We start from the raw sequence: 18,139 nt of genomic DNA, 5'->3' as shown, positions 1-18,139 counted from the left end.
AGGAGGGTGTGGCGGGGTTAATGAATGACAGCAAAGAAGGAAATCAATCAGACACTCCTGCGTGGTTCCAGCAGCCTCTTTATTTGATATAAAGGAGCACAGCTGGTAAAGTGTTAAAGAGTCAGGCTGCAGCAGTGCGTGAAGCGTGAGAAACTAATGTGCAGAACAAACATCCTCTAATAAGGTTTATCTTTATGAGACTGATTTCATCCGAACAGTCTGAAATTTAGACATTTCATCGACTGAATCTGGTCAAAGTTTGCAATGATTTATCTGTATTTGGTTGCAAAATCAACCTGAACATTTTTTTTAGTGATACAATTTAACTAAAGGTCAAATAACAGGTGTGGTAACTATGCATTCAACATCTGCACCGTGAACAACAAAAACACAGTGAAGTTATAAGACAAAATACAGAAACACTTGGTCGACTTAAACGTGGCAAAATCATAATCTAAACGAGATTTTCTGCTGTGAAGGAAACATGTCGGCAGTGACTCCACAGGCACTTCAAACGTGGATCTCACTCGAGTTACAGTCTGGATGTGAAGTGCTGCCGCTCTTCTGTTTGGTGAAGTTGAACAAGTGCTCTTTAAAACGACCAGTTTCTCCTCACAGGTACATTCACGAACTCCTTAATCTTCTGTTCATCGCAGAACAAAAAGTTTATTCTGTGAGGAAAGCGAGGGCACAAAAATCTTAGTAAAAAGGCCACTAGTTAATATATAAATGTTAACAAAAACGTTTGTGTTTATTGAAATATTGGGCCAGATTTTGACGTTTTCAGGAGCTGAAATTATTCAAACATGATAAATACTCCTAGTTTCTCACACGGCTGCTCAAATCAGTTGAAGATAAAATACTGTCCTCCCTCCTGCGCAGATTCAAAAGGCTACAATAAATTACTAAAAAAACCAACATGAAAATAAAAACAAAGCAAAATGGCGTGATAGACATCAGATACAGTGGGTGGGTGATGCAGGGGAAAACAGCATCTTTCATGGGGGAGATTCTAATGGACGCTGGCAGTTCATGTGGCGTTATGGCAGATTTGACCTGTCAGAGATGCTGTTTGCCTCTGCAGACTCCTCATCTCTGTCTCCCTCTGCTGGACACAGGGCTCAACTGCACCTTGAAGAAACTAAACGTCTTTCTCAAAGCCAAAGATGGTCCAACACGTCTAAAAAGCGAGCCTCTGCTCTATGGGCAGGCTGTCCGTCAGACACTTGAGCTGCTCTTCGCCCAGCTTGATTTTGTCCTCGAGCTTGCGCTGCTCGATGATGAGCGCAGACTTCATCTTGACAAAGTGCTCGTAGTCTGTGAGGCTGTCCTCCTGCAGGTAGTTGGCCAGGATGTCGTAAACCACGCGCTCCCGGCGGTCCAGGTTCTCCTTCAGCTCCTTGGCGTCCTCATGCTGTCGGATGAGCAGCTTCCTCTTCTCGACCAACGTACGCTGGAGGTGAAAGAGATGGAGATGTTAAATAAGCTGAGAGTTTTCTTCTTCTTTAACTGATAGTTTTAAAATCCGTCAACAGTAAAACTCGCATAAAGGGCTGTGATGTTTCTTTGTAGGCTTTACTCTCATTCACAATCGTGTTACCATTGAAGAGGCGTAATCCTGCAGATATTAAATTCATCATATCAAACATCATGGACATTATTTGGGCGGATCAAATGAGTCTGCTAGCCGTTAAGGAAGATTTCTGTTGGATATTTGCACAACCATTATCTTGTGCATACCTGCACATCTGTACAGATCTTAAATTACACCTGTTGTACATATTTTGTATTATATTGTTTTTTTTATATTTTTATTCTTATTGTCTATTTTTATCTTATTCTTTCTAAGTTCCTGACAGCAGGATAACTACTGTTTACTAACTTTATACTTATTTTTATACTAGTTCTGTGTTCACTGTTCTGCACCAAAACACCAAGACAAATTCCTTGTATGTGTAAACCTACTTGGCAATAAACCTGATTCTGATTAAGACTCGATCTGTACACCCCACACATCAAACATCTGTACCGACAAAGGTCCCAGACCAGAATCCTTCTCTGATTGTTGGGAGGGATGAACTGAGTTTAAATCTACACCTAACTTTTAGTCTGAGCCCAACTGGAGGCTTTCAGACTATAGAACCAGTCCTAAAACTGTCCAACTGCTCAGGCTAACGTTAGCTAGCATGCTAATGTAACATGCCAGGTAAATGGGTACAATTTTATCTTCTGTTGTCATTAAAGAAAAGACTTGACTGCGTCTCCCCACTTTTTTCTTCCCTTGACTTCTTAATCCTCCTGCTTTTGTTTCTCATCACTGAGACGCATCCCGACAGCAGGTTGTAATCAGTCTCAGTTTGGTTTAAATCTGCTGCCCAGTAAGATCACGTGAGATCATACAAGATCACGTGAGATGGTACTCTCTCGGGCACACACAATAATCAAAATAACTTGTCGTGAGTGTTGCGTGTTACTTTCAGATCTTGTAGAGCATGTTTGACATTAGTGGGAAGAATATCTGTTTCTATTTTTGTATGATGCAACTGTAAGGATTTTAAAGCTCCTGCAGTCTAACCCTGGCCTTAGACTTAAGGTTTTTATTTCCTCACCCTCTCCTCCGCTGTAGCGTCCTCCTCCAGACTGTTGAGGGCGTTCTCCACTCGCGCCAGGCGGCCCGACAGCGACAGCAGCAGGCTCACCACCTTGTCCAGGTCCCCCACAAACATCCTGAACTTGTCGAGCTCGTTGGGTTTGCAGACCTGCTGGACTCGGCCCTCCACCTCGTCTCCCAGAGCATTGTTGTCCAGGACGTCCTCCTGCAGACTCTCCCGCGCATCCCGCAGCACCTGCAGCTTCTTGCTCAAGCTGTCGATCAGCTCTTGCTGCATGACGACATAAGGAAACAGAAATTTTATGAAGCAGGCTTAATGCTAAACCTTTACGAGCATGTGTTTACCCACAAAGTCTTATTTAATCAACAAAAATAAGCAGACTAAAGATGAACCGGTTCAGTAAGTATGTGGTACCTTCTTGTTGGCCAGATCGATGTCCAGCTCGTCCTCAGTGTCTTCCTCCTCCTCCTCCTGCATGTCCTTCATCTTGATAAGGAGCTCAGCTTTGGGAGCAGAGGTGCTGTAGTATGTGGAGCTGGTCACCATAGCGACAGCAGCAGCCATACTGTCCTCCTTTTCCCTGAAATCAACGCAAGTACTCAACTTAGATTAACAATAAACTTGGCCTCCTTCTAGAACCAATGGCATGTCCAGTTTTCTCATTCATGTTAAATAGAGTGGTTGCCAACTAGGGCTGAACACTTAATTGAAATTTAATCAATATGGGCAACTGCAATTTTCAGGGTGAAAAGTGTGTTAAAAACCGTTTTAATTTAAATATTGTGTTGCAGAGATGTTCTGGCCTACACATCATACACAGACTAAAGCATGAAATATCTTCGGTTGGTAAAGATCTCTGCAAAAATCACACCATAATCACGAGTTCATATTTTTCAATGAAAATGAGAATAATGATGTAAAAATGATCATTCACTTTAATATCGCAAAATCACATCGAAATCGCAATTTAAGTCAAAATAATCGCAATTAGATATTTTGTCAAAATCGTTCAGCACTATTCAACCTCTGCTTTCTTCTGTTGTCTAGCATAAATTCATAAGTTTGCACTCCAGCTCCTTCTACTAGAAATGGCAGGAGCTGAATCTTTCAACCATCTACAAACTGTTTTAAGCTGAAATGTTCTCCTGTTTATTCTCCGAATTGATTCCTCTTACTTTTATCTTTATATTTTCACTGTTTGAGCTCATTCTTTCACATGTTTATCATCTGTCTATATATATCTTTAAGCTTTAGGGGAGGCCAACCCCTTAAGTTTCTCCGTACTCTAACACACCTGATTTGAATTATCTGCTTGTTATCAACCAACTGAAGCTTCTCAGGGGATTGGTAACGAGCAAAACATTCGAATCTCTGCTTCTGATTTAGATGGTTTAATTGGAAGGCAATTTTGATAATATACACAAATATGTTGATATATCTTTAGATGAAATATTAAATTGTAGTTGAACCACTTAATCTTTCCATTTACTTCCAACTTGCGACATCAGAAGTTTCCAATGGGGTACAAGAAGCCTGGTTGGGAATTACTGGTCGAATATTACCTAATGTTCGATATCCCCTCATCGATCCCCTCCATCTCATGCAGACGTCGTAATGACGCACTTTGACACGATCAAAGACACTTAAAAAAACTCTCACTAAAGCAAACAATTCTCTCAGATATTTTTGTCATATATGTCGTTGGCAGCTGATTTGATATAAACCAAATGTTTGGGGGGAAACCAAACACAACTGCTGACATCGTTACATTTGTCTGCTGATTTCTGACAGCAGGACTGGAGCTCCGGCAGTGTGAAATAGTGTTTACTCATGAGTGACATTTCTGTGTATGAAACTGCATTATAAAGCAATTTGGGAGAGCTGATTTTCCTAATGATCAACTCTCCCAAACAAGTTTAGTCAGTTAAAAAGAATTTGGTGAATCAGACATTAAATACTTGCACAGCAGATGTCAACGTTTAAGGAGTATGAAAACGATCACTGCCTTTTCTAGGAAGTCTCTGAAATATTCATGTGTGGGAATTAGCCTCACCTCACGCACACAGATTCATGTCAGGTCTTCAGTATTAAACTGCATATGTTGAGAGTAACTATACTCCCTACAGGTCAAACAGGTAAGGTAAGCAGGTGTCTGTAACATTGCGCTTATGAAGCTGAACTTTGAGTCTGACCTTTCCTCTGCAGGCCGGTTGACCGTCTGCTTCGGCGGTGCCTTCCTGCGCTGGTGAGCTCCTTCCAGCAGCTGCTCCCCCTGAGGGAAGATCCCCTCCATCAGGTCCATGGTGGTCTTCATCTTGCTCTGGTCCAGAATATCAGCCAGTGATTTATCCTTCCCCATGATGTCCCGGGCCAGCTCCTCCCTCTTCTGGTCCTCGTCAGACGGTCCTGTGGTTGCTGTGGTTAACCTGCTGCCGGGCTCGTCTGTGGGCTGCGGTGGCTGCTGACTGTCAGAGCTGATGAGATCTCTAACGGTGGTCATGTACGTGTCTCTCTGGGGCTGTGGGTCCGCCGGAGTGTCGGGCTCCCTCTGCCGAGTGAAGGCACAGAAAACAGAGTCCTGCCCCGCAGCTCCCAGACTGCCGAGTCTGGTCACACCAGGAACCTCTGACTCGACAGCCGGAGGGTCACTGTGCCACAAAAACGGACTGTTCTCCTTCTCTGAGGCTCCCTCTGAGTGGACGATCCTGATGGGCACTTTCTTCACTGCTGACGTTTGGTTTTCTATCATGTGCTCCATCCTGAAATGTCAGACAAAGAGAGAGAGAAACTTACAAACAGACGCAACAAAAGGTGGAAAAAAATCTCTATTTTCAGTATTTCCAGCCATACGCTGATTTAAAGTCTCTGCATGATGGCAACTGAGATTTTTTCCATGCCCAGTACGCTGGAATATCCAGAACTCCTCCCACCACTTTGGTTTCTGCTCACTGTTATAATCCTGCTGTACAGTCAGAAGCTACTACAGATGATATCCATTAGTTCTGAATCAAGAGGATGAACAAACAGCTTCACAATGGCAGCATTTATACAAGATTTACACTGCAAAAAGTGCACTCGATGCAAGATGAAAACCATGTTCCTAATGTGCTTACGTTTAGTGTGACAGATATCTCCCCTTACCTGGCAGGTTTTATGTTTTTTATTTATTTTAACTTGTTACTGAGATTTTATGTCTGGTTCGGAGTAACTTTGTGCTCTAATAAACAGAATTATAAATCTGTTTGATCAACACTGACAGATACAAACTGCTGCGTCAGAGCCAGCATTTTAACCCTTTTATCTCATTACAGTTCAAGAACAGAGAACAAAGACAAACATATTTTCCCCCATGATGCTTTTGACTTGTACTAGAAGCCGAATAATTGTACTTGTATTTTGTCAGGAAGCACTAGTTCTAGATATCTTTGGGTTTTTTGACATTTTTTTGATATTTTCTTGTTTCCTTTTTTTGATTTTTTGTTTTGTTTTTGACAGCTAACTTTTTCCAGTGTTTAAATTTAAGCTCAATTATGCCTCGAGCGCCAGTGGCTTTCATAGAAATGTGGAGAATCCCTCTAATTTACTGCGGCTTGATAGCACTCACATGTCGAGCGTACAAAGGCAGTGACTCTCAATAAGCTCCTTTGTACAAGCTGCAGAAAGACACGACGAGTCGAGGAGTACAACCACAGTTCAGTTTCGCAGCTGCAGTGATACTGCACACTTCAGAGTAAATCCTCCCGCTGAGGAAACAGAAAGTTTACCTGTTTGCGTCTTCATCCTGCAGAGAGACCGGAGGTTTGTCGCTGAGTCTCTGTGGTGAAAACTGTGGCGATGGGGAGCGCTGCCCCTCCATGGTGGCCGGCGCTGGAGGTCTGTGGGAGGAAACCGGGGGAGAGGAGGCAGGCTGAGGATTGGATGTTGATAGATGATGTACTGCCCCTTGTCCTTTGTCCACGAGCCCTTTGCCCTGCTCAGAATCTGCCTTTGCAGAGTGGGTGGGGGCAAAGGCGGGGTTAGGAGGGCAGTGGGTGAAGATTTCGCTCTGGGAACCGGTGGAGGACTCGTGGGACTTGACCTCTGGGTAACTTGGACGTGAGGGAGGCCTCTCCAGAGCAGGGGGCTTCTTCCTGGGTACAGACGGCGGCTCAGTGTGGTCCTCGGACTCGGTGAGGCTGTGAGAGATGGATGGGGGTCTGTGGTTCACGGGTGCAGGGGCAGCTCTGTGTCTGCAGTCAGGGTTGGCTCCTGTCATGGGCGGAGGGGGTGGTGCTGGGTAGTGTTCAAACTCCACAGGCTTTTCTCGTATTTTACAGTCGCCGGGGCCTCTGTCAGAGAACCTGAGGAACACAATAGAAAGCTTTTAATTACACACTGTTCAGCAGGCAGCCGCCTGGACTATCATCTGCAGCTCAATCAAATAATACAGTGAGGCAGGAGGCCTCGACCGTCTCTCCTGCAGCCACTGTGATTATGCCAGCATGACAAGACACACGTCTCCCTCTCCTCTGCGAGCCTCCTCCCTGCTTACTGCTCAGCTGGCAGCCTCAGGAGGAATATTTCTGTTCCCAGCAGTCAGCAAAGAGGAATAAATAATCCTCCAGTGCAAAGGAGCAAGACTGGATCACTTTTTCCTGCATGATTCACATTTATACTTTAACTCTTTGTAGGTAACATGGAAGAGGATCAAGAGTTCCACATCACAGGAATCATTAGAGGCCTGATAGTGAACTGCAGGAGTTGAGGTGATATGATACTACGTTTTGAAGCAGTAGGTGTTCTCTGCTTTAGCATACCTGCCAGGTACCTCTCCAGATAAGTATCCCAAAATACTCTGCTATGATTAACATTTGGTTTAAGATGATTTTCAAAGTTAAAAAAAGGGGCTGGAAGTACTCTTTCTGCCTCATGGGGAAATTCTGGATCGAACATTGATGGCATCACATCCATCTCTCATCAGTGCTCGTGCTGGGGTGACAGGTGAAAGAGCAGAGAGCATCAAGATGGCGAGTGTTAGAGGAAACATGGAGAGATTAAGCTCAGACCAGGAGTCTATTGTGCACGAACATCGTGTTAGCAGAAGTATCAGAGTGTAGTTAGTATCTTTGTTTCTGTTTGTTAGTTTTTAACTGGCAGTTAAGAAACATACAACAATATCTGCTTCTATGTTACTGTGTTTGGTTGTAGTTAGTGTTTTTAGTACATCCGATTACTGCATACTAACTTTACTATGCTAATGCTAACTTGCTGTACTGCCAAGTCTGCTTTCATGTGCACCAGAGCTTTAAGGTTTCTTTGCAGGTATTGTTGATTATTAGACAGTTACTGGCTGGAGTTTATTGTTCACCTGGGATACGTTTGGATCTGAGGTTTAGGGATGTGAACAGATGAATGTGAAAACACCTTCATATAGATACATGTCAGAACACTTAGGTCAGACATTGTAGGGGACATAAACATAAGAAAAACACTTTTTGAGTGGTGGGACTCTTTGCTGTTATTAAATGAGATCGAGACCACTTGCAAACATGCAAACCCACCAAGAACTGTGGTTTCATGCTCACAGATTACATTTCCATGAATGCACTGATTTAAATCCAATTAGGAATACTCAGAACCCATTAACACATAAATCACGCAGCTTTGATTAAAGTGAACTGACTCTTCAGTCACATGATACAGCACGGTGACTTCTGGACAGACAGACGCCATAAATCAAACCTCCCAACTGAAATTCTTACAAGCAGATGTGACCCTCCCTCCTGCCTCGACTTCAGCTCAGACTGTGAGAAAGTTATCTCAGGGACACATGATATGTGATGTCAGAGATATTGATACAGTGACTGGTAGGAGGGATATTTTACAATGAAGTACTGTAGGTGTTCAACTAATGATACATATTAATATAATTATGCATGATCAGATTATAAGAACATTTCTATAGGGTGGCTGTTTGGGAAAATGGACACACAACTCAACAAAATTAACACTAATTTAGTATCAGTTTCTTTATAATATAGTATTTCTTTTTTCTGTTGCCCAGTAAAGGTGTCCAGATATACAAGTGGAATTCTGTCCTTTTTAACCTGGCTCTGTTTTATTTATTTATCTTTTTAAATATATGTTTTGAAGTTTAATGACTAATGGGTACAAAACGTTTTTGAATTGCTCCAGTAGATTGCTTTGGCCGACATCAGCAAAAAACGCTCCAAATGCTTTCAACACTACCTTTAAAGTTATAATCTCAAAGATCTCAGTTTCGTTCTCTTCGGCACGTATGGTGATAAACGGTAATTGCAGGAGCACACTTCCCAGATATCCAGACAGTGCTGCATGTGTGACGTCCACGGTTGGCTCCGGTTGTAACTCTTGATTTTCCTGGCTGACGGTCGCTTTCCTTTTCAGACTGTTTGCTTCATCTGAGCGTCGAGGTTGTTTCTTTGTCTTTGGATTTTCACTTCTTGTTGAAGTTGTATCTGTAGTCATCCATCTTTTCTTTGTTTGTTCAGCCATAGTAGATTACTGTTTACTCGCAACACTTGCAGAGAGCGGAAAAGCAGCCGCTTAGCTCCGCCTACCCTCTCTGGCAGACCAACCACTGCTGGCTGATGGAAAACGAGTCACTAACTGGGCGCCGCTTGTGATTTTTTCCATGAATGTCGCCACAGGGGAAACCAGGACATCCAGTCCATAAAAATACTATATACTGCAGATGCAAAGGCTTTCATCAGTGGGCCATAGACTCAAGCACCATTGGGTTACCTCATTCGGCAATAGATAGAGACTTAACAGACATTTATTATGAAAATCTTTGAGATTATATCTTCAAGGCAAATGCACCTGAACATTTCTTGTCTAGTGCTTGATTTTGCCAATGCCATGATTCAGATTTTAAGAGTGACATGCTTTTCTTTTAACCAGAAACAGCCGATATATGTAGAATCAGAATCAGGTTTATTGCCGAGTAGGTTTACACATACAAGGTGGTTGGTGGTTTTGGTGCAGAACAATTAACACAGAACTAGAATAAAATAAGTAAAAGACTTAAATAGAATAAGATAAAAAAAAATAGGCAATAAGATACAGTATGTCACTCTTCTCAAAGCCACCAGACTGACAAAAACAGAAGTTACTGGTCTACTGCTGCATGCCCAGTAAGTTTGTTTGTATTGTTGAGTGACTTCAGCTTTAGCTCCCATTCAATACAACACAAAAATACAAACAAACTATCTTGCTTAGGCTTTAAGAGAAATAATTGCCTGGCTCTGAAAGGAAATAAATTACTGTTTCTGTTTTTAAAAAAATGCATCTTACCTTAACAAAAAAGTATTTTTTGTAGGGATCCTTTCAGTAATGTAAAACACATTCAACGAGACAGTGAGCACTTATAGTGGACGTACTTTGATCTGGTGCAATTTGCACTCAAGTATTATGTTGGAGCCATTTAAGACTTTCCATGGATGCCAGCTGAAACAATTTAGTGGAACAATTTGATTACTTTGTACCTATGAGTCATTCAGAGCCTGAAATATGTTACAATAAAGTCCAGGTTTAAAAATACCAGAATTATTCTTTAAGATGTTTTAAACTGCTTCTTTCCTCGTTTAAAAAAATACCACACTTTACTCCTATAAAATATGAGTCTGTCTGTACGTATACAAAGCAGCTTTAAAGATACGTACAATCACAGGACAGTATATTTAAATAAATGTGAAACAGACTCACCCTATGTGACGTTTTACTGCTGTCATTTTCAGAGAAGAGGAGTAACAGTGTGCTGAGTGTCTGCTGGCTCTGTGTGACATAGGCCACCTGTTGGTGTCTCTTTACACTTGTATCCATAACACTACCTGGGTGGAGCTCACCTCGCTTAGCTCATCTCCCACACCTTTAAATGACAATAACTTCCTCTGCACTGTTATTGTAATGTAAACATGAGTGTCAAATGGTGGGGCCTCAACAATGGGATTGCTCAAGACGGGATACTTTACTCTTGCGATGAGTTTCACCTGTGGGAGTTTAGATAACGCTTCAAAACTCCTGAATAACTGGTTATAAACCATGAAGTCATCCTGACCTCGACACAATGCATAGTTTGTGAATGATTTAATGTTACTGGAGGAAAAGGGAAGTTTGTTTTATTACAAATCATGTGAACTGATCGGCATTAAAACAATAGTTATGCAATACTACAGTGTCATTTTACTACAATGCAGTTGATTCACAAGCGACAGGCCTAAAAATAAAGGTCACAATCGAAGAAGCAGCAAAAATATTAATATAAGACGTTTTTGGATAACTATCAAGTATACGTATAAACATAGACATATAAATCCTTAGAGAACTACCAGGCACTCTCTTTTTGAAAGATAAAAATGCCTTTATAATCACAGCATAAAAACTTAAACCTTTTGTCAGGAAGTCAAAAGTATTACGCCCTATTAAAGGCTTAAAACTGAAAAAAAGAGATCCTTGGAGGGCTTACTTGTGATTTTTCATATACTGACTTCTGTCTCCAGCAATGGTTGAAGCACCAAAAACACTGTTTACTACATTTCCTGTCAGGCAACTCAATAGTGTCTTTAATTTAACCCTCCCTGCCTATTAAATACCCACTCCTTTTAAACCCTTCTCCTACACTTTTTAATGCTCCCTCCAACTGAAGATTTTTTCAGCCCGAGTAGCTCTGTCTCCATGAGGTGTAAAAGTGGTGGAGTATCCCTTCAATACGAGGATAAATCAAGTTAAACCAGGCATGAGATGGCTTCCGCTCAATGTACGGTGGAAAAATATGGAATACTTTAAGGGCTATATTTTCAAATGAAAGAAAGAACATAATCGAGGTGAAACATTATAATTTAACATTAAACAGTAATCTGTGTTTTCATACGACAGGAGTTCATACGGGATCATCAAAGGATCACATGAGCTCATCAACGTTACCTGTAAACACTTCCACCCTGCCCAAAAAACAAACAGTCACTAAGCAGGGAGGTTTAATCCAATGTGCCCGAACCACTTATACCACTTTATATACAAACACTGCTTCATTTTATTCTTATGTGAGGATTATTTTAACCCTTTTTCGGGCTTATGTACATTTCCAGACAAAGTTTGAGTTAATATTTACAAAAGTTATAATTATAGGTTAGTCTGAGCTTAGATGTAGGATACAGAATGTGCAGTATCACAGCAGTATGGTCCGACTAGCTAACTGTTTAAAAGAACCAATTTTTCCATTATTCCTTTTTCCTGCAAAGCCAAAATAAGTCTTTGAAGCTGTACCAAAGACTTTATATAAGAAGTGGAAGCAGCCTCTTAGTTTCAAAGAATTTTTGCAGTATTTTGCAACAACTGGATGCAAAAAGAAGTCTGATTACATAGAAGTCTTTCAGAAAATGAGCTTGCTTCTCTGTTGATTTTTTACCTCAGTAAAAGAGTAAAGAGCGAATGGTCTCAATCGATAGTTTCAAGTTTTCTTAGACACAGCATGAGGTTCATTTTGTGAATAAAGGAGTAAGTAGATGTTAAAGCAGTATATGCTTTAGGGTGTGGCTACCTTTGATTGACAAGTCACTGCCAGGACCTTTCAACTAGGACAGAGGCAAATCAGTGTTTATCCATCTTTTCGTCCACAAATGGTCACTTCTGAGTCCAAAAAAACAAGATGGCAACAAACAATACACCAAACTTTAGCATCAAAACTTTAGTCCACAAACCAACAGGGGATGTCACGGTGACATCATCAACTTCAATGAGCTGTACTGAGTTTAGCTTTCTGAGTACTAAATAAATGAGTGCATGTATTTAGCATAAACCAAAGTTTGGAAAATTTTTATCATAATTTTGACCTGATGATGGCGCTTCACCTGGTTAATGGACTGTACTTATATAGCACTTTTCTAGTCTTCAGATCTCTCAGAGCGCTTTTACACTGCATGTCCAGTCACCCTTTCACACACACATTTACACACTGATGGCAGAGGCTGCTATGCAAAGTGCCCAACTCTCAATCAGTTGTCATATACACACGCCAACAGTTCTGCACCAGGAGCAATTTGGGGTTCACCGTCTTGCCCAAGGACACTTCGACAGGTAGACAGAAGCCCCTTTCACACTGCCAGTTCAAGGTGGGATTATTACGCCGGCGGAATGGTGGGGCAAAGTCGTTCCGCCTCTGAGCTGGCATCGGAGATAGTAACAGAGCCGTGCGTGTGTATTTGAAGCATGCGCTGTTTTTTTACACGTTTTGCTCATGCAACGCCGAAACGCTATGTAAAAACACACACTTGGGCGGCTTTACGCCGGCGTTACTTGGTTCAATGTAAAATGGCAAAAGCTTTGTTACGGCGCTGAGGGGGAACCGCAGTGTAAAACCACCACTGAGCGACAGCCGCCCTAAATTAACTTAAGTTATGAGAATTCATTTTGAGGGGAGCATGAGTTTCTGAATCCAATTTGATGGCAATTCATTCAATAATTATCAATTAATTTCATTTAAAAACACGGCATGAAAACACTGTAAAATCACCAAAGTTGAAAACCTTAATCCTCTTGGAAGAATAAATATCCATAAAAATACCATGACTGTCCATCCAATAGTTGAGATTTCTCAGTCTACAGACCAGCGTTGCCATCCATCGAGTTATGCAGCTCTATACAAAGAAGCAGATCTTAATAATGATAATGCCATGCCTTCAGGCTGGCCCCCCTGAACTGGGGTCCCCGTTACATTCTCATAGAGGCCTGATGAAACACTTCCTCACTGTCACAGACTCGGTCAGATGCCTCGCCTACATCAGTAAGCCTCCAGTGAGCGACACAAAGCAGAGCCAGAGAGACGGCTTATGTTGTCACAGCTGCACACAGGCAGTGCCACTGGTATGCCTTGACTGATCATAAAGACTTCACTGTTCCTCTGCAAGCTTTCTGTACACTTTTACTGATAAAACTCAGGAGTATTAAGAGAATAAGAAACAAATCACACTTAATATGATGAAAGAGTGATAAAGACACTGGTGCAAGAGCAAAATTAAGAGTTAAGAAGAGCACTGGTCGCTATAGTGTCTGTATTCTGTGTCACTTTACCCATTAATGACAAATAATGATACTAGTTTACCACCTCTGATATAACTGAAGAGAGTCAAATATAAAATGCAAAACATTTTTGCTTTATATATTTTGCTGTAAACTGGAGACAAAAAGTAGTCCCCCTGCCAAAGAATCCGTTGCACTAAAAGGTTACATGAAATTAAATGTACTCACCCTGTGACGGTGCCGAGTGGCTCGGCAGGTTTACTCTCCGTCTGAGAATATTCAGTCTCAGACTTTCTTGCAGGAGCTTGAATTTTCTGTAAATAAAGTTGAACAAACACAAGGTCTGTTATGCAAAGCTATGCAAACAATCGAGAGGGAAAAAAAAGCTTCCAGTTATCACAAAAAGCCAAGTGCTTGTCTTTTGTTCCTTATTGTATCCAACACATGTTACAGCTTCCTGGTTTTCCCGACAGTGAAAAAAGAAGTCAGCAGGTTGATGCCCCTCTCTTTTCTTAAGCTGAGGGTGTGTCATTATCAGCAAACATGGATTAATATTTGACTTGGCTCTTTCCTTTGTTCCTTTCACTTCAGTCTTAATGAGATGTAAAGCAACCTGAGCAGCTTCATACAGCAGCAATGTCTAAGAGACTAAAAACCAAGCAACCTGTCATTTTTTATAACTCAAATTTACTGCTAACCTCAAGTACTCAACCAAAGGTTATTCAATGAAAGAGTCTAGGTCAAACAAGTTTTACCTTGTCTGTTGTCTGTGTCTGTTAGATCTTACTGTAGTTACAGACACATTCAGAATCATTACCACTTTTAATGTTGGCATCGTCTTCAACAGGAAGCTCACTTCATTCTCCCTTAAAATTCTATATTTTAAAGGCTCTTTATTTTAGTTTTATATTTCTCTGTAATCTCACACAGTGTTTTACTTTTTACATTCTCACTCCTACCCTCAACCCAAATTTATTCCTATGCCCCCAAAGTATACGCATGGATAGTACAATTGTAAAAAATAAACCTGCTACGAATAGTTGACTACAAAAATTCTTGAGTTGGGTGATCCTTTATTCCAGTTCGAGGTTTGTTTCAGTAATTTTGAGATCACAAACAATCCAACTCACCTGTCCATAGAAGTCAGCTGAGGGAGATGATCGGGATCTCTCATGGAAGCAGGTGGTTTTGGTCTTCTCCTCCGGTCCTGCATCCAGGATGTTATCGGCTGACCGGTACCGTCCTGAGGCTCTTGTTTCTGGGTTTTTCTTCTGTATGTTCCACCTCGCCTCGTACTCAGCGAAAGTTCCCAGTCTTTGCTGGTCTAGGACAGACAACTTGTGTGCAGAGTAGGGACCTCCGTGGACCTCTTCAGCGTACTCTCTGCTCCTCGAGCCTGATTCACTGGTGAAAACAGGACCGTGGGCCATGGCCCCCGTTGGGTTTTCCGTATAGCCCGGTGGGGGAATGGGATTGGGGAAAGCTGGTTCTTTAAAGAGCATCTGCTGGTCCAGAGAGGAGCTTGTGTTTTCGCTGCTAGGGAGATCCTCCTTCACCCCGACCTCATGGATTTTGTCTGGTTCAGAGAAAGACCTCACCTTCTTCTCTGCAGGAAAACGCTTACGCCCACCAATTCGAGTCACCTGACCTCCAGCAGACCCCGATTTACTCATCACAGACTCTGAGACAGTCGGCAGAGGGGGGACGTCTTTACGGGCCAGCCCTGAGGATGGGTAACTAGGTAAGGCCTCGGCTGCAGGGTGCTCCAGTAAGATCGGCTCCAGGTCTTTCCTCCTGAAAGACGTAGCCTTTAGGACCCTAGCTTGTGCTTCCTTCAGATTATCCTTGTAGGAGTTACTGAAAGAGCCGCTGACAGCGGTTGGGGTGGTGCTTTCAGTGGACTTCCAGACATGTTGATTATTTTCATGCTCACCCTCAGTACCAGGAAGTGCAGCTGCACTCATACTTTTCTGCAGCCTGGCTCTCCTCATCTGGATTTCATTCCTTAACGTGGTGGCAAAGCGGTCGCTCCTTCTGACCTGCTTGCCTTCAAGGGACTCCTCAGAGTCTTGGCCTCTTGTTTTGTCGTCTTGGCCTGCGGCATCCAGGGACAGCGAGTGAAGCATGGGGGTTGCCTGAGGGCAGATCTTGTTGCTGTGATGTCTCATATCTGGGGGTAATTCTCTGTGCTGTAGCTGCAGGGACCTCCGCTGCTCAGAGTGTCTGCTAGGAGGATAACTCATGAACTGAGCTTCTGTATGTTGTGGGTCGTGTCCTCGCTGGCTTCCTCTTTCATCACAGCTAGATTTAGATACAGAGGTTTGTGGTACAGTAGTTCCTTGATGCTTGCTGTATCCATTGCTGTCTTTAATGTGCGAGGAGTGTTGCTGCGGTTGGGGCAGTTGATACTTCACTTTAGTGACCGTCTGCGGGCTGAGAGAGTTACGCTCATTTCCAGTCTGAGGCACGTCCACACCTGTGACACTCCTTCTGTCCTCTGGTTTTCCTTGCAGGGGCTGAGTGTTCGGCTGTGTTGGCTGACATGTTGTGACACAGTAGTACCGGCTTTGTCCACTGCTGTCAGAGTTTGGGTCAGTGGCCGAGGTGCTTAAGTTCCTTCTCTGGTTCTGACCAACGTGTTGTGCAGAACCGTTAGTAGGCAGTTCCTGCAGGCTACAATAGTAGCCACCTACGTTCTGTGGCTTCGGTGCGGACGTAGCCCAGGGCTGAGGATTAAAAGTGCTTTTGTCACTGTGGTGTCTCTGGTGGTGCGGCTGGCCATGCCGTACATCACTGCTGGACAGGGAGTACTGCTTGTTAGAGTTGAACTGATTTGATTTATCAGATGTAGTGTTCAAACTGTCACCGTCATTTTTCAGGGATAGTTTGTGGCTCATGCGATTTTCAGAGGGAGCCTTAGAGGGGACGTAAGATTCAGGTCCTTCAGGATGAGCTACAACGAGCCCCCTTTCATGTACCTTGGTCGCAGCAAAACTGTCACTGCGTGCAGGGGGAGGTGGAGGGGGAGGAGAGGGGGAGGCAGTCTTCTTTTTCTCAGGGACATGCCAAACAGGTCCACAGCTGGTTCGACTTGAAGTCGAGTGGCGAGAGCCGGGCGAGTCCTCAGTCTGTGGACCCTCACTGCCTGTACTGACTCCTGGCATCTGAAAGTACGCCACCCTGTCGTCCTGTTTGACTCCCTCAATCAGGGTCTGGCTGTTTCTGCCATTGTTGTGCTTTCCACCTGAGTCCCACTGACTGAACTTATAGAGCATGTTCTCCGTGGAGGCAGTGTTGCTCTTTGAGAGAGTATAATCAGGTGTGCCAGAGCTGGTGGAGAAGGAGCTGTAGGCTGAGTCTCGTTTCCCTCCTCCCAGGTGCTCCATACTGTTGTTGGACTTGGCAGGTGACAGCTGACCGGCAGGGTATGGGTGTGAAACATGTTCTAAACTGTCCATACTGCCCAGAGAGCTGAACTGGTCAGACACTCTGCGCAGGTTTGTCTGCTCCCAGCCGGAGGAGAGATCAGTTGAAGAAGAGCTGGAGGTTCAAAGCAAAGAAACAAGAGTTAAAATACAAACAAGAACCTCTTTTTTTCTAAACAAAAATAAAAAGCTGTTCACACAAAGACTTCTTGTTATAATCAAGATTGTTTAATCACAGCTTCATGTTAAAATTACATTTATTGTACCATTGTTGTTTACAATTAAATTTTTTATAGCAGTATAGAATTGTCAATAGGATTAACCTTTATCATCTGAGTAAACTCAAGAAAACTTTGGATTTCTTTGGAAAAAGCTTATCCCGCCAGGATAAACCACTTTGCATGGAAAACTTTCATTTCTTTTACATAGCACAGATTGATTCAACAAATGGACAATATATTTCAAATCCTCGCATGATGTTAACAGACAAGTCATTATCTATTGCTGAATGAGGTAACACAATGGTGCCTATGGCCCACTGATGAAAGCCTTTACATTTGCAGTATATAGTATTATTATGGATAGTATTATTAAGGCTGCTTTTCTGCTCTCTGCAAATGTTGCGAGTAAACAGTAATCTACTATGGCTGAACAAACAAAGAAAAGATGGATGACTACAGATACAACTTCAACAAGAAGTGAAAATCCAAAGAAAAAGAAACAAACTCGACGCTCAGGTGAAGCAAACAGTCTAAAAAGGAAAGCGACCGTCAGCCAGGAAAATCAAGAGTTACAACCGTGACAAAGGGAGCCAGCTGTAGACATCCGTTTATCTGGGACATATACGCCACCAGTCGCCTTTCATTGACATTAGGTGCCGCCAAATAAAATGAAAATAAGAACTTCGAGATTATATCTTTAAATGTTTCAAAAATGATTTCATACATCAGTCTATTCTGTTGCAAAACCAAAAATGTGTTACAGCAAACTAAGATCTGAATATTGAGCATGTAATCGTTATGACTGTTTGATGTGTTATGTATGCCTATGAATAGATTCATATGT

The 18,139-nt window shown here is 42.5% G+C and overlaps 1 protein-coding gene across 3 annotated transcripts in view; it reads right to left on the bottom strand.

Moving 5' to 3' along the window:
* Nucleotides 1-60: 60 nt before the first annotated feature.
* Nucleotides 61-18,139, bottom strand: part of shroom2a (shroom family member 2a) — a 45,580-nt gene continuing 27,501 nt past the window's right edge. For all 3 annotated transcript variants that reach the window (XM_069680353.1, XM_069680351.1, XM_069680352.1), the window contains 7 exons: nucleotides 14,780-17,189; nucleotides 13,878-13,963; nucleotides 6,377-6,952; nucleotides 4,805-5,371; nucleotides 3,027-3,192; nucleotides 2,610-2,882; nucleotides 61-1,453 (listed from right to left, as the gene is read on the bottom strand). In XM_069680353.1, the coding sequence (XP_069536454.1) occupies nucleotides 1,181-1,453; nucleotides 2,610-2,882; nucleotides 3,027-3,192; nucleotides 4,805-5,371; nucleotides 6,377-6,952; nucleotides 13,878-13,963; nucleotides 14,780-17,189 (4,351 nt within the window). In that variant the 3' untranslated portion in view covers nucleotides 61-1,180. The remainder of the gene's footprint in view (nucleotides 1,454-2,609; nucleotides 2,883-3,026; nucleotides 3,193-4,804; nucleotides 5,372-6,376; nucleotides 6,953-13,877; nucleotides 13,964-14,779; nucleotides 17,190-18,139) is intronic.

The sequence above is a fragment of the Semicossyphus pulcher genome, unplaced genomic scaffold (assembly GCF_022749685.1).
Source record: "Semicossyphus pulcher isolate SPU_LCO1_2020_fin unplaced genomic scaffold, fSemPul1.0.p SCAF_4, whole genome shotgun sequence".
NCBI classification, from domain to species: domain Eukaryota; kingdom Metazoa; phylum Chordata; class Actinopteri; order Labriformes; family Labridae; genus Semicossyphus; species Semicossyphus pulcher.
The sequence above is the reverse complement of the archived record's forward strand: the minus strand, read 5'-3'. Positions and strand labels throughout refer to the sequence as shown.